This window comes from Coenobita brevimanus, chromosome 53 (genome assembly GCF_032717465.1).
Source record: "Coenobita brevimanus isolate Jiangsu-jjx chromosome 53, ASM3271746v2, whole genome shotgun sequence".
NCBI lineage: Eukaryota > Metazoa > Arthropoda > Malacostraca > Decapoda > Coenobitidae > Coenobita > Coenobita brevimanus.
The window spans coordinates 44163328-44179298 of record NC_137006.1 but is presented as its reverse complement, the minus strand read 5'-3'; the positions used below and the strand labels follow the sequence as shown (position 1 = coordinate 44179298).

The 15971-nt window shown below is 44.7% G+C and overlaps 1 protein-coding gene across 1 annotated transcript; it reads left to right on the top strand.

Annotated features, from left to right (window-relative positions):
* Positions 1-10031: 10031 nt before the first annotated feature.
* Polr3C (RNA polymerase III subunit C) lies at positions 10032-14893 on the top strand. The gene is made up of 6 exons (XM_080273116.1): positions 10032-10251; positions 10620-10741; positions 11256-11386; positions 12356-12506; positions 12895-13038; positions 13836-14893. The coding sequence occupies exons 1-6, from the start codon at positions 10105-10107 to the stop codon at positions 14686-14688; spliced, it is 1548 nt and encodes a 515-aa protein (XP_080129242.1). The 5' UTR covers positions 10032-10104; the 3' UTR covers positions 14689-14893.
* Positions 14894-15971: the final 1078 nt, after the last annotated feature.

Below are 15971 nucleotides of genomic sequence, written 5' to 3'. Positions count from 1 at the left end.
AGTTAACTAAGGAGACCGTTGTTGCCAAAGAGACTTCTGACACCCAACTTCCTTCTTCAACAGGGTCGAAGAATTTCCTTGAGGAGTATAGGAAATGGAACGAGGCCATTCCAGATAAGAAGGGGACGCCTATAGTGAGGGCAGCAGCTGGATCTGTGAGTGCGGCCCAACAGTACGGAGCTCATGAATGCAGTGCCCCACCAGCTTTAAAAAGCGACTCTGTAAGTACTTACGGCAAGCAGCAAGCCAAGGTATTCCACCCAGAAACGAAAGGAGTGTCTGAATCTCCAGTACCTTTCAGAACTATGCGAGGATACGAGGACGAGGGACCACACGCATCAAAGTATATATATCCTGTTGCCCAAGCAGAGTCTGGAACGCCAGGGACTGGTGAACGGAGCCCTTCAGGTAACAGTTCCATCTCAGCTGTGCTTCGAAACATCCAGAGGGAGCTACAAATGTCTAAATACCAAAGCACTGATGCGAGAAGCAGGGATGTTCTCCCAGCCAACATTTTAAGGGTCCAGAGGAGCTTTGACGGCGAGGGTACGAATGCTCCAGGTTTTTCTAAATTAACAAAGACATCAGCAGGACGTTCTCCAGTACCCAGAGATGATGATCCTAGAGCATCTTCTGGACATTTTAAAGGAAAAGCAAAAACTTCAAGCCTGTCTCGAGGATATCCACCCACGTCAGCGGGTGTGGGTGAGAGAGGGATGTTGCAATCGGGAAACAGATATCCAGAGGAGAGCCAGAGGACAGCCGTACAACACTTTCCTTATAGTGTGCCATCTGCAGAAGGAAGTACATTTTCACGCCAGAGCTCTGAGCAAGCCTGGTATAAATTCAGCACAGTACCGTCTGCTGAAGGGAGTGCAGCATCGAGACAGAGCTCTGAGCAAACCAGTTATAGATTTAGTACTGTACCATCAGCTGAAGGAAGTACATATTTGGGACAGAGCTCCGAGCAGTTTCGCCCTAAGTTTAGTACAGCACCATCTGTTGAAGGAAGTACATATTCACGACAGAGCCCTGAGCCAACCAGCTATAGATTTAGTACAACACCGTCTATTGAAGGAAGTACAATATCAAGACAGAGCTCTGAGCAATTCAGCCATAGATTTAGTAAAACACTGTCTGCTGAAGAGAGTACAGTAAGAAGACAGAGCTCTGAGCCAACCAGCTATAAATTTAGTACAACACCATCTGCTGAAGGGAGTACAGCATCAAGGCAGAGCTCTGAGCCAACCAGCTATAGATTTAGTGGTACACCAGCTGATGAAGGGAGTACAGCATCAAGGCAGAGCTCTGAGCCAACCAGCTATAAATTTAGTACAACACCATCTGCTGAAGGGAGTACAGCATCAAGGCAGAGCTCTGAGCCAACCAGCTATAGATTTAGTACAACACCATCTGCTGAAGGGAGTACACATTCACGACAGAGACCTGAGCAAACCAGTTACAAGCACAGTGGGATTACATTTCTTGAGGGGAGTACATCATCACATCAGGACTCTGAACAAGCCAGATACAAGTTCAGTGCATCAGATGGAAACCAAAGGGAAGTCAGAGGATTTCAGAACGTAGCAATCACGGTGTCTGACCACTCCATCACCAAATCTGATCCCGAGTCTAGTTACAAATGCGAGACAGAGCCAGGTGACAGGGAGCCCGATTATAAAATGTCCAGCCTTAGCCCCTCGGGAAGCAGTTACGGTGAGGGCAGACAGTATGGCGGTAAAAAGGGCAAGGGGAAGCAGATTGAGACCTTGACTTCAGCATCATGGCAAGGAAGTTTTTTGATGGAGAGAGATTATGCAAGCGATGACTGGGGCGCCTCCGACGAAAGCATCACATTTGTCTTCATGAACCCAGAGGAGGAAGGCCAAGCTCCAGAACATCGCCATGAGGACCCTCTCGCTTACACCACTGGCTCAAACTATCGGAGCTCGTCAGACCTCTCCCAGGTTGGTTTAAGTATTGGTGTGCCTTTAGAACAACGCCGGATGCACTCGTACGATCTCTACAAGTCTAGCTGTGGGAGACTCGCTCGCACCACCTCGCTCGATTCAATCAGCAGTGCTCTGCGTAAATTCAGAATGGCCAGACTTAAAACATCCCTCCAACGAACGTGCAGCCTAGAAGAAGACGTCAACCAAGAACTAGAGGACATTTTAGAAAGAGGGAGGCTGGGCTCCTCCTCTGAGTCCTTTACAGAAAGAGCAGAACCACAGAATATGACGCCCACTCAAGTCAGATATGCACATCAAACAGACAGATCTAATGTGGAGCATAACGCAAAACAATCTTACTCTGAAACTTCCTTATGCCAACCCTCAGAATCCCACACAGAAGGAGAGGCGAGTGATACTAACGAAGATGATGTGTTTGATAGAACCCCGTCCCCAACCCTTACCTTTGGACAGGCATCGTGGTGTGACTTTAAGAGCCTGATCCTTGGCCGACCCATCCCACCAGCGTCAGTGAGAGGAATGACGGGAGAATCAAGCAAGTCTTCACCGCAGCTTCACCGTAAACGAAATGCCGACAGTCTGGGCAAAAAATCTGTTTCCTGGACTGATCTGAAAGGATGTGGTGCACTGGAAACAGAGGTGACAGAGGGGCGAACGAGCCAGATTCCCATGAAGAGTAATCTGCAGTTGAAATCCATCATGAAAAAACCAAATTTGGCTCCTATTGCACCCACACCTCCACCTCCAACCCCACCAACCTCTCGAAGATCATCCCCTCCCTTCCCTGCCCCATCCTATACCTCCCCTCCACCCCACACATCTGGTCAAAAATTCATAGGGGAAAGCATAAAGGAAGAAAGTTCATCCCTGAGTCACCAGTCAAGTGATGAGGATAGTTTACCACTGCCAAGATCAAATTTAAGAGAGATGTTTTCCCTGCAATTACCACAACACATTCGGGATCGTGTGTACAGGGAGTCCGCGCCTTCCAGAGAGGAGATACCTGCCTCAGATATCCATAGTGAATCCCGTGGTGCTGGATCATACACCAGAGAATTTCAGTCTGATTCTGACGCCAGCTCCTATCAAGTGACAGCTTCCTCATCCTTCTCACCAACACTGTATCTCGCTAAATCATCCAGCCTCACCTCTCCCCCGCACAGACGAAGGATGACCAAGGCTTACTCCTCCCCGTCCTACACCACCTCAAAGCCACACAGGGTCTCCATTTCACTTGGAAACTCCCTGTCGACTGAGGACGGGTCAAGTGTGGGTTTATCGCAGTATTCCGATAGCTCAGCATTTTCCACCACTTCCCTCTACTCGGGGGTTATGCCACCCTCCCGTGCAACGTCCTCATCTGGGGTCTCCTGTTCTGGATTCTCTTCAACTGGAGCGATTTCAACTCCCGGAGGCGCCTCACCACTACACGAGGCCCTGACAGCATTAAGCTCCCACTCAAGTGACCTACGTTACAGAGACAGCAGTGCAGTGCTTGGCCGCTATGCCAGAAGTGCTACAAGTGAGATAGGAACATTAGGGAGGGATCTTAGTAGCCTCCAACACCATCACAGTTTCTCCTCAGGTCCATCCACACCCACGCTCTCCGCCCCCACCACACCTCCAAGCAACCCACCATCTGCAGTTGGTCCAACAGAAAAAGATCAAAATATATCAAAATGCCGGAGTGAAGGTGACCTAATCATATCCAGTACAGGTGGGATGGCAGATACCTGGTCAGCTCTCTCTCGTGTCATGCAGGAAGCAGGAACCATCCTAAAAACCCTTTCTGAGACTTCACTAGCCCTTCACCAACAAGCTCTGAGCCCTTCTCGGAAAGACTGTCTCCCTCCTGTGATAGAGGAAGGTGCTTTGGCAAGTCAGAATTCAGGATATCTAAGTAGAAGAACAGTAAGCTCAGTGGCTGTACAGACAGATCATAAACAAAGTCATCTGAAGGTAAGAGCAAGGGATGCACCAACCAGCATGGATTCACTAAGTGACAGCGAACACCGTGAGTCAACACACAAGCTGCCACGCCACCACCGTCGACGCTACTTGCCCAGGAGTTATGCACTTGAGCAGCCAGATGTGGCTAATGCCCCACACACCAACCCTCGCAGACACACGCCACTGATGCGTGACATGAAGCACCTGCGGCAGGAACGAGACAGAATCAACAGACTGCTGGGTGACTATGATCGCAGCCACCACCACCACCACCACCACCACCCTATACCACACCGCTACAGCCACGTCAGCTCCTCATCTGATCTAGACTCAGCCACATCAAGCCTGATGGCCAGTGCACACGACATAAGTGAGAGTGACTGTGGTGGCATCAGTGCAGGGAGTCAGCAGTGTCTGGCGTGGCACCGGCAGCGGCTGGAGGAGTCCTGTTACCATCTGGAGGAGCGTTTACGACTCAGTGCCCACCGACGACACCTGCGGCGACAGCTGTTGTCGTCCTCTCGCACCCACACCCGGGGCTGCCACGACCAAACCCTTCATGCCTCATTGGACTTTGCCAAAAGACCATTCTGTGGCAGTGGCTACTCACCACCACCCTGCAGATCAGCTCCCTCACTGCCCACCCTGACCCATTCCCCTGCCTCCAGCAGGGATCGCTCTCCCTGTTGCTGTGTCTCCCCCACCCATCGGCCGTACCACAGCAACTGCCGTTCCTCTCCTGGCACCTGCCCTGCACACTCCCACCGTCAGCGTTGCCACACTGCCAGCATACCCGACCTGATGTACAAATCCCGTTGCCTGAATGAAAAGCTGGAGTCAAGCAAGCCAGCGTGTTTCAAACAACATGGGGATATCCGTCACCTGACTACTTCCTCTCTACCTAGCACGCCCCTCCACACCTCCCTTCCATACCTCCGTGGCCACGCTGCCTCCCTGTCCTCCCTCCCGGCCACAGGCAGGCTGGGTCGGTATGGGGTGCGTGGTTCTCTGGCATCTTTAGCCAGTGAAGGCGAGGCTGACCGTCGTAGGCATACGCGCTGGACTCGCGACTCCGACACAGACTCCGCCTCGCGCTGGTCCTCCCGCTACTATCCTCGCTGCTGAGTCCTGCCCGCCCTTACCCTCTTGGATCAGATGACACATTCCCCTGGTCTATTCTTCCTACCTGCAGACGATTTCATTCATCTTAGGGGAAACCATATTAAGTCAAGGGATTACTTAAAACTCTATCTAACAAGCATCTTGTAAATTGAATAAAATCGTCTGGACTTAGCAAGAAGGAAATAAGGAATACGTTCTCAGATTGAAGAGGTTAACACAGTCCCGTCTTTACGCTTTCCTCCCTCGCCCATCATCCCCTTCCCTGCCCTTCATCCCTTCAGTACGTTGACGTGTGTTCCATCTAATTACTTGCATGTTAACAACTTTATTCAGATTCAGAGAGATTTATCAAGCCAGGGGAGTTGGAAGCAGCGAAGATTAAACCCCATCACTACGAGAGCTGTTTCCCAAGCTGAGTAAAATTGTTTGGCAGTAATTAGAGGTGAAGGAAGTAGTTATTGTACTGAAGAGGTCCCTGTTAATCTAATGCCACCATCTGGGTTCCGTCCACACAAAATACTGGGTAAAAGATGGAATAGTGACTTGTACGGAGCAGGGTTTGAACTGGATGAAGTGAGTAACCTGGAACAGACATTGGGTGGTATTGTCTCAGGCTTAGGAGGCTGTCTGGCACCTTTTCCTTAGCGATTTATTGTGTTGTATACCTTATTAATCTCATATGTACTATTTATAAACTTTCAATAGCTGTTTTAAATATCGCAGACGAGAATATCAGTGTTCCATGCGCATTAATAAACTGGTAAGTAAGGGTGACAGACATTTTCCTAAGCAGACGAAAATACGACACATACATAAGCAGGAGGGTCTTAAATACTGAGACGAGAAGGGTTTTGGCGGGCCTCTAGCTTTTTGACATTCATTGATGGTATAAGTTTGTGTGTATTGAATGTTATTTTAGATTAAGGTGGCTTGCATGCCATTATCCAGTGTGTAATTTGGTTTAAAAGGAATAAAAAAAAGCGAAAGAAGAAACCTGGGAAATATTGGAAGAATTACAAAAAGTAGAATTGTAACAACAATGAGATGCAGTGGCCAGAAATGTTTTGTCCTAATCATGTTTTGCAAATGGATGTCAAAAATTTAGGGGCATATCTTTCCTTTTTCTCATTTTTAAACCCGTGCCTCCCGGTGACGTACTTTTTATTCTTGCTGAGGGATTGATATGGCATTATTTAACTCATTCACGACCAGAGAAAAAAGTTGAATATAATTGTGTGATGGAAGCAAGAATAAACTGAGAAAGTAGTTACCTATTTGCGGGGGTTTAAAATCCCCGCCAAATCTGTACCCAGGTGAATTTGACAGACAGCTGGCCATTCCTGTTATAATACTCTCTGCCTTGGTGCCTCACAGACTCGTGCCATAAGTCTAGTCGCTCTCTGTAGCTAGGAAAAAGGAAAGCTATTTTGTCTTTGTATAACTTGTAATTTTATAACGGAATGTACCCACGGATTTTAGCCTCCATTACCTGTGTTAAGTCTTCCACAAGGTTGAACAAGATGTGTCTATGTATATATATATGTATGTTAAATTGTAGAAAAAATAAAATAAATAGTAGAATAATATGTGGATACGGTAATATGTACACAGAGACGCAAATATCTTCCCAAATTTGAACGAATATAATCATGGCGGGAAAATCGAACCGCCTGAAACACACACAAGTAGAGATATGGCATTTCACTATATTTCGCCAATTGTAAATTTTCTTCAGACGGAATTGGGGAGATAATTATTTCTCTGACTGTACATTTATTTCTGTCGACCTTTTAAAATTTGGTGGATGTCTGGGAGTATCAGAGAGAATGAGTATTGTACTGTACTCAGAAAGGTCTCTCTCTCTCTCTCTCTCTCTCTCTCTCTCTCTCTCTCTCTCTCTCTCTCTCTCCAAGGGCGCCTGCCAGTTTCCTTTGGTAGGTCAGAAGTCTGTGACCTAGGGAGCTATTGACAGACGAGATTATTATTACTACTACTACTACAACAACTACTACTGCTACTACTATTACTGAGATTATTACAAACAAAATGGGTTTAATATAGCCCTGAATAAAATGGAATAAAATGGTCTGATAATGGCAAGAATACACTCATATAAGATGCCCTCGTACTGAAGGTGTTAGGGTTCGCCAGCAGAGGAGTGACAAATAAGGAGATGAAATGGTAAGTAAAGTTTTGTTCTTGGCACACACATACACGAGAGAGAAAAAGTGAGGCTTAACGTTGGGAAATAACAGAGGACATATTTCAAAGTAAATATGTCGATATAAAGATAAATCCGCATCTAACATGGAATTATAGATTCTAATAACCGTAGGGGTGAATTATACGGGAGATGAATTTCCCCCATAGAGCCATCAGTAACTGTAGCTCTATAACAGTGGAGATTTGGACCCGTGTTGCTATAGCATTTTTTGTTGGGAATTTCCTCGTCTATCATTTTCCAAAGTTATGCCTTTTTCTCCCAGGACTCTCTCTCTCTCTCTGTATGTATGTATGTAGCCTAACATTAAAGGCTGAAGGGTAAGTCATGGTACTCGCCCTGATTCGCGTTTCAAGACGGCGAATCGTCCTGACGACGCTGTAGCTTCGTCCCATATATAGAGGAAAGAAATAATATACTTGGGAACCTCCTATTTAATACAAGTGGTATTGAAAAAAAGAAATTAATAATATTTAAATGCTGGAAAAAAAGAGAAAGGAAAGTGAAGGAGCTCAGAAATTCAGGCGACTGATTATAGCATACACATAGTAAGAAAAGAGGAGGTGTGACCACAGAAAGACATATAAGAAAGAGTAAAGAGAAAGAAGGAAATCGTTTAGAGGTGCCGTTGTAAAGGCAGAGGTTTCAGGTTTCAGGTAATGTTCGGGAGTATAGCCTTTTTAACGGCACTCCCTGATGTTATTGTCGCTGTCTGGTTATACTTTTCTTTAATCTTGTTTATGTCCCATTTTCTTTTCCCTTATCTTCCAAAAAGAATAAATAATTTCCTTTGTTTCATCTATATTTTCATTTTCAAATAAGAACTTTCCAATAACATCACATCACATCACATTCCCGGGCCGTATGTAGGAGTACAGCTATCAAATACTCCAGCGTTCTGCATCAACTGACTCATTTTGCAGTGTATGTAATTGGTTTATATAGTCTCTGCCTGCAGACTCAGTAGGATATGGCTATTGTGTTGTGCCTGTTGGTACATTGTCAGTGATTTAACCACAGTGGCCCTCAAACTATTTACCAAGCCTCGTCTGCCACATGGTCTCAAGCTGGGGCCTCCAGTTAAGGTCAGTTTACGTGTTTATTTTTTGATATTTCGTTTGTTGTTAGGCAGCAAAGGTACATGATGTACTGTAATATAATACAGTATTGTGGTCATTAATTGTTTACCAAACGGGTGTAGCCTTTCCCTGTTTTCTATTGAAATGAGTCTTTCATAGGTTACTTTGTTTTTGGATTACCACAGCTACTGGGCATTTTTAAAAACTTATCTCTGAAAGTTATAAATGAAGATTTAGAATGTGTAAATATTCCACCGACGTGTGATAGCAGCTAGCCATATTTAATGTTCATAATGCATATTTTTTTACATTTGAATGTTGACTGTCATGTGCAAGTAAGGTTAGGTTGGATTAGGCTTGGTTTGGTTAAATCATTAAGTTTCCCATTGCTTTGACACAGGACACACTGACGTGTCAAGTCGGAGAGATGGTTGGTAAAGAACCAACCATTGCTCTGACTGGATGGAAAGACCGTCAGTAAACATTGCCATGGGCGACCTGGCCACTTCCCTAACTACCCAAAAATAGGTGTATTTTGTCTTTTTCCAATCATTTCTTGTAGTCACAAATCAGCCATTAACTATCTGTGGTGCATATGTACCAAAATTACAGGTAACTTGAGATTGTTATGATACAGGTGAAATCGTCGCACCCATTTGGTAAAGAATTATCGTATGGTCTTCGTACGGTATTGCTTGATGATGGTTTCAGTCCAATAGTAGTAATTGAAAATGACAGCAAAATCTAATGCCATGACCACAGTATGATTTTGTTGAAACAACGATATCTCTTAACTGTCATCTTCACATCCAGATTAGGCCTATGGAATTAAATAAGATCACAATTGCTCTCAGGAGACAGTCATAGGAAAAAATTCTGCTTTCATTTCATCACAGCAGCCAATTGTGTGTCGGTGTCAAAACACTGTGTTATTTCTATAGATTTAGAATTTTAAACATTAATTGCATCATGATTAGACTGTTTGTTGTCAACAGTCATAACAAATCTGTGAGAAGCTTCTTATTTCCCATAACCCTGGGCTACTTTACAACCTTATGAGTGGATATTACAAAAGCCAGATTTAAGGATACCAAACCTAAATCACAAAAGCTGCATTCATTATCCCAAACCTTGGCATCCTGTGGCTAGTAGTGGAGGAGGAGGAGTTGCCAGCACATCACGTGTCTTCCATGATTAATTAGGTCATATTAGGTTTGGTTTGTGTAAATCCATAAATAAGACTGTGTAACTAAACCAAGGACTGGATGTACAAAAGCTCCTGGTTATACATTTAAAGTTCTAGATCACCCACTTACTTGATGTAGTGCTACCTACTTCTTCCTTACATCTTTGTCATTCTTTATCTGTTTCTGCCCTCCTCTCTTCCTTTTTCTCCCATCTTTTCTGTCACTTTTTATTACCGTACTCTTCTTTCCTTTTCACATGACTTTGCATTGAGTGACAAACCTTACGGTTTCCTGTAAGCCAGGAAACTGTTTACAATGCTGGGTTGTAACCACATAACCAACCCATATGTGTTCCTTACATGTCAGCAAGTGGGTTGGCAGACAATTAGTGCCCCCTCACCATAAAACAACTAACTCAAGGACAAACAGCCACCTCTTTCGGGATCATGGCATCTGGCTATAGATAAATAATAATTGTAAATGAGGGCTAACTGTAGGAAAGAACAGTTAGCTAAGAATAGTACCCAATTATGACAGATCTGGCCAGGTAACTGGTGGAGGCAGCCAGCAGAATGTCCTACCACCTGCGGAAAGTTTGTTCCAAGATCCTGAATGAGTACTTTGGTGAGCTGGTGGCCAAGGTTGGGGATGTGTTGTTCCAGAAGGGCAGCAACCCACTCCGGGACATCTGCAGACACACCCGCCTACCCAGGGCGAAGGTATAATGCACTCACTCATCACTTAACCCTTTGACTGTATTGTTCTTGTTCTTGTTATCTCAGGTTTATGTGGATGTGAACCCAGTGGACACTAAGAAACTGGCCACTCCAACCAGACACTCCCTGAGATCTTGTTATGTTGAAGGATTTTGTGTTGTATATTTGTGTATTTTATTTAGGCTAACACCACAATATTTTGTTCCACTGTGGGATATAAGCAGACACCCATCCACCCAGGGTCAGAGATACCTAAAGTTCTGAAAGTCACTCCTTAACTGGATAAAAAAGCTTGAAATAGGAAGAATGAAATAAGGTAAATGTGTAATGAAGGGATAAACTAAAACCTGTTCCCCCCTCCTCCTCCAAAGGTTGCCGAGGCCATTGCAGTTCTGATCCAACACAACCTGGTGATGTGGGAGGAATGGCGGCCGGGGATACCATCATACTCACTCATTCATGACAGAATACTCCTTATCCTACGCTTCCCAAGGTCAGGCCTTGTATTTACAGTAATGCACTTGATCTGGTGGTTAGAATGACTCAATTGGATAACAGCATTCATATGACAGCCATCCATAGATTCAGTCCCCATGAGGTGACTATAGACTTTCAGTTATTTAATGCCATTAAAGGAAATAGGCAGGTCATCTACCCCTAAATGTACTGGACTCAAGTACCCAAACCTCAGGCTGCCATACCTCAACCTCAGATTGGAAAAAACAGGACTGTCATGCACCATTTTCATATTTTGTTACATAACTTTTCTTGATATGCTCTTTTGCTGTATGTTCTACAGTAAGTTAGTTTCATATTACTGTACAGTGCCTATCTAAGAAAAAATGTGAAGGTGATTGCATCTAATGTGGAGTCAGGTATGTATTGTGAAGGCATGAATGAAGAGTGACTGGATGTGTGGCTCATGTCACTGGGCACTCCTTTGATAGTTGTGTATTTATTGCAAAAGGATAGCAGGTCAGACTTCATGGTACACCTTGTGCCCACAGGTATGTTTATTGCGTGCGCGAGAAGTTTGGTGAGGAGGGTGAGATGGTGGTGGACGTGTTGTTGAAGGAGGGTCAGGCCACAGCATCACACATCATTGTCACATCGTGTATCAAGCTACTGGAGGCTTCAGGTATGTGCTTCATCCTCATTCAGGTTTTGCTGTAAGGATGCTTTTCTTTCATCGATGGTATCTTCAGACAGTTTTATTCATCAACTTGGGAGAGACTTTCAAACAGGATGGGTTAGCTGTAGCCCTCGTTAGCCCTTTCAGAACCAAAAAGCTTCAACAAACTGAATAAAATAATTTTATAACAGGAAGGATGAAATAATAAATGACATCCTTTAACTGATTGGTTTAGTGCCTTTTACTTAGTGTTTCATTGTTAAGTTGCTGATGAATAAATACCTTTTTTTTTGCTTGAAGTTGCCCTTGGTGCAAAATAAAGTTTAGATTTTTTTTTTTCGTACTCCTCAGTCATGAACTAGAATGATGCTTACTTAGAGTTCTTTTACTTCTATCTATCTATCTATCTATTGCCAGATGCCTCAATCCCGTTTGGGGTGGCCAAAAACAAATCGCCTCCAAGTCGCCCTGTCCCCCGCCATTTCACTGCCCTGCTCCCAACTCACACCCCCCTCTCTCATATACCTCTCCACCCCATCCCTCCATCTCATCCTCGGCCTCCCCCTCCCTCTCCCCCCTCCACCTCACTCACATACTCACATACACTCTCTTCTTTTACTTAATATAGGTATTTGCCCGCAAGCATCATAGACCTCTCTGTGTGTGTGGAATGACTCTGTCGTCCCAGTTTTGTCTGAAGTTCCTCCACTCATGAACTGTGTAGTTGGATGTAAAGTGGCTGGCATTATCAGTCTTTTGTAGATAGGGATGGAATGCTTAAGTAACTTTTAACCTAACCACTATCAAGAGCTTGTTTCAGTCCATTCAGCCAGGTATATTATGGTTTATAGAAACTTACAGCTTTTCCCGAATCCTAAACAATGCGTCACCTTCTATATTTGGGACTTCTAATTCATTCATGCATCTGCCACTCCATTTTCTCTCATCTAATCCACATTTCTGCCACCCTACCAGAGGAGAACCAGCCATATGAGCAGAAACACGTGACGATGCGGAACCAGCTGATTCGTCTGATTGAGAATGAGTTTGTGCAGCGCTGCCCAAGCCCGCAGGACGCTAACAAGCCCGTCCCAGTGCTGTCCATCAAGGAAGAGGAGTTGTACAAGTGAGTAGGTATATTCTTTTTACAGTACTTAAATTTGGGCCAGATTTTACTTCACCTTCCTCTTTTATATACCAGCTTCCTGCCCAAACCAGTTGACCTGAAGGTGCTGTATTTCACTTAATTTCATTTTAAAAGGCTTTTTACAAACTTACATACCATATGTTTTCCGTCAACTGATGGTGGCTTTTTATCGTACAAAATCTCTGGCATCATATCTTTTCAATTCCTTAACCCTGAGGTCATTTTGTAAGATCTGATCCCAAGTTTTGTTAGAAGTATCCCATGGTCATTTTTTTTCCCCACATATCATTTGCAAGGGTTAATTCTCCACTTACTCCATTCTCAGGCTTCTCACTCATTAACATAACCCCCACTTTCTCTGCCGCAGCTTCCCACAAGAACTAGTGGACCTGAAGGCTCTGCAGCAGGAGATTCAACAGCGACGTGCAGGAACAACAAACCCCGACGTCACACATCCCGACACTGACGTACTCTGGCGCGTCAACTACGATCGCTTCCACATTGAGTTTAGGTATGGGGCAGTGCATGTACGTAAATTAGAATATCCAGTGCTCTTTGTGGCCAGCATACGTTCTCCCTACGTGTCGAGTGGGGTTGGTGGAGGATTAGTGCCCCTCCCTGTAAAACAATTAACTCTGAGCCCTTGGCCACCTCGTTTGGGATACATGGCGTCTGGCAATGAATGAATGATAACACTTTTCCCTTCCCATCATAGTGTTCTAAAATTCTGGCTGCTTCATTATCTCACTGACTTAATGGGGTAAAAAAAAATAAACTGTGTAACTACAAAACACATTAATACCTTCAGCTAGAGGACATAATTCTCACATTAACATCAGTCAGTTTTCTTCAGCGTAGGAGAAACATAATGACATTGGTTAGAATTAGCTTCATTAACCCTTACATTGCAAAAAGTCACCCCAGAAGTTAATAAAATCGACCGGAATTTGGACGAAGAACCTGGCAAAGATATTATCAGATCAAAGGTTGTAGAGAGAAAGGCATCCTCAGGCGAAGTACCCCAACCCACCCCACAACCCAGCATTGATACGAGGAGAAAGAGGAGGAAGCAGTTACAACCACCCACTCTTGACCCTTGAGTAGCCTTGCACAGTTTGTAGGGAATACATGACTACAGTAATAATTTTCTTTTCATATCACCAAGGACGTTACAGGAAAAATATCATCATCCTAATCTTTTTTTGATGATGATGGTGATGATTTCTCCTGTAAAGTTCTTAAGAATTTGTGATGCAAAATTGCTGAACACTCCTTTTCAGCCTAGTAACCTCAAACTAAACTTCTCAGGGATAGTGAGACCCAGAACAGCATTGTGCGCCGCGTTGACCCCCTGGCGGGAGAGTGTCTGGGTGCCATGCTGAAGCTGTCCTATAAGACCTCGGACCCATGGGCTCCTGTCCTGAACCCAGTCAGTGCTGCAGAGATCCGGGACCAGCTTAAGGACCTGAAATACCTGGACCAGTACCTCAAGATCTTGGAGGAGCAGAGTGGGGACTGTGTGCAGAGGACTGGTGACTCAGGTGGGGGACAATACCGGCTTAATATGGCCAATGCATTTCACTCCCTGACACACACACTCATTTACAACATCGTCCAGGAGAGGTTTGGCTCCAAGGCTGCCAGGATCTTCCGTCTCATCCACAAGAACGGCATGATGGAGCAGGAGCAGATCGCCGAGGTCAGTATGATCAGCAAGAAAGATGCCAACCTGCTCTCCCACCGACTCCTCCACGACAACTTCCTCCGCATCCACGAGTTGCGCAAGACCCTGGCCCCTTCCCCGGCCAACAAGATCATCTACCTCTTCCACGTGGACATGAACTCGCTGGTACGCATGACTCTCGAATGGTGCTACAAGGCCCTCTACAACCTGATGGTGCAGCGGGAAACCAGGGGAGGAGAGAACCGTCGCCTGCTGGAGAAACGCACCCGAGTGGAGTCCATCGTGGAGAACCTGAAGCAGTCTGGGGGGACGGAGGAACAGATACAGGAGGTGGAGGAGATGCTGTCTCCGAGTGAGAGGGCACTGGTAGGCCAGGTGGTGGCCATCCAGGACAGGCTGTTTGATGCAGAGACAGGCCTTGATGAGACCATGTTTATTCTCCATATGTATTTGTACTACCAGACTCAAAAACAGTGAGAGAGAGAGAGAGAGAGAGAGAGAGAAATAGACAGTATAAATGGATGTACTCTGTAGTGTGAGTTGCTGACAGACACAAGGCAGGAAGAGAAAGTAGTAAGAAAGGAAGGTAAGAGAAAGACTAATGGAGAATATGAAAAGATATATAGTGAATTGCTTACAAAAATAAAAGTGAAAAATTTAATGGATTGAAAGGGGTACTATGTAGGGGAAGAGATGGAGAGAGCAACGGTAAGACGACATATGTTTTGTACTTGTAATAATTCTGTCAGATACTAAAGCTGCAGTAGACGCATAAAAAAAATATACATACGATAAGCCCTCATTATAAACAGTATTTATCTGTTATGTTTGGTGTTAAGTCCGCAGTAAAAAGCTGAAAAATGTCGTAAGGTTCCAGTGTTGCCTGTAAAGCTGAATTTCCAGTTTCCTTCAAATTTTAGAGCAGTTTGGTTTGAAAAAGTTGTGATATGACTGACCCCACGCCTGGATTATAATGATAACTGCCGCATGAAGGGGGGGAGTGGTTTGTTGTGGGAGGAAAAGCCATTGGTATGTATAGATAGCCGTACCTACTAGAGGTCCTTTGTCCAGAACCACCCCAACAGAAAAGAGGTAATGATATCATTTGTGATGTCTTGAGCTGTTTTTCTCCAGTGACTCCCTTTTGTGTTTATTCAGATGATTTTGTTCAGCTTAGGCAAATTATTGATAATTACCTGTTCAGCACGAGGATGTTGTATCATTCGCATTGTATCGTATATAAGGGCTCCAACATGCTTGCATGCATTGGCCGTGGTCACCTAATAGCAGCTCTCCATGCTGCTTGATCTTTGGCAGCCTCCCTATTCAGTCCCTTATCCCTGAGGTCATACTCTATAACCTCATCCCTTTTTTTTTTTTTTTTTTTTTTGTTACTCTGCTCCCAACATTCACACTTCTTTTCTGTACTGGCTTATGTATTATTCAGTTTTGGAGATGCTGTATGAGGGGTTGGGTTTAAGAGATCAGACAGACGTGAGTTGTGTGATGGTGCAGTGTGTCCTAAGAAATAAAGCTGTGCCTTACCAGTAAAGCTCAGTCCTGTCCTTCATCATCATCCCACCTGTTACATAGGCAGTGTGGTTTTAGGTGCGTGAGAGGAGGAGACTAAGAGTGAGATGGAGAGATAAGGAGAGAGAGTAGTGAGGAAGTGTGGTGTGTCATGGGTAGAGAGGTTATTGTTCCTTAGAAACAGAAACGCCTGCAAAGTTCTTTGTTGAGGCCACCCCATGTAGTATTGA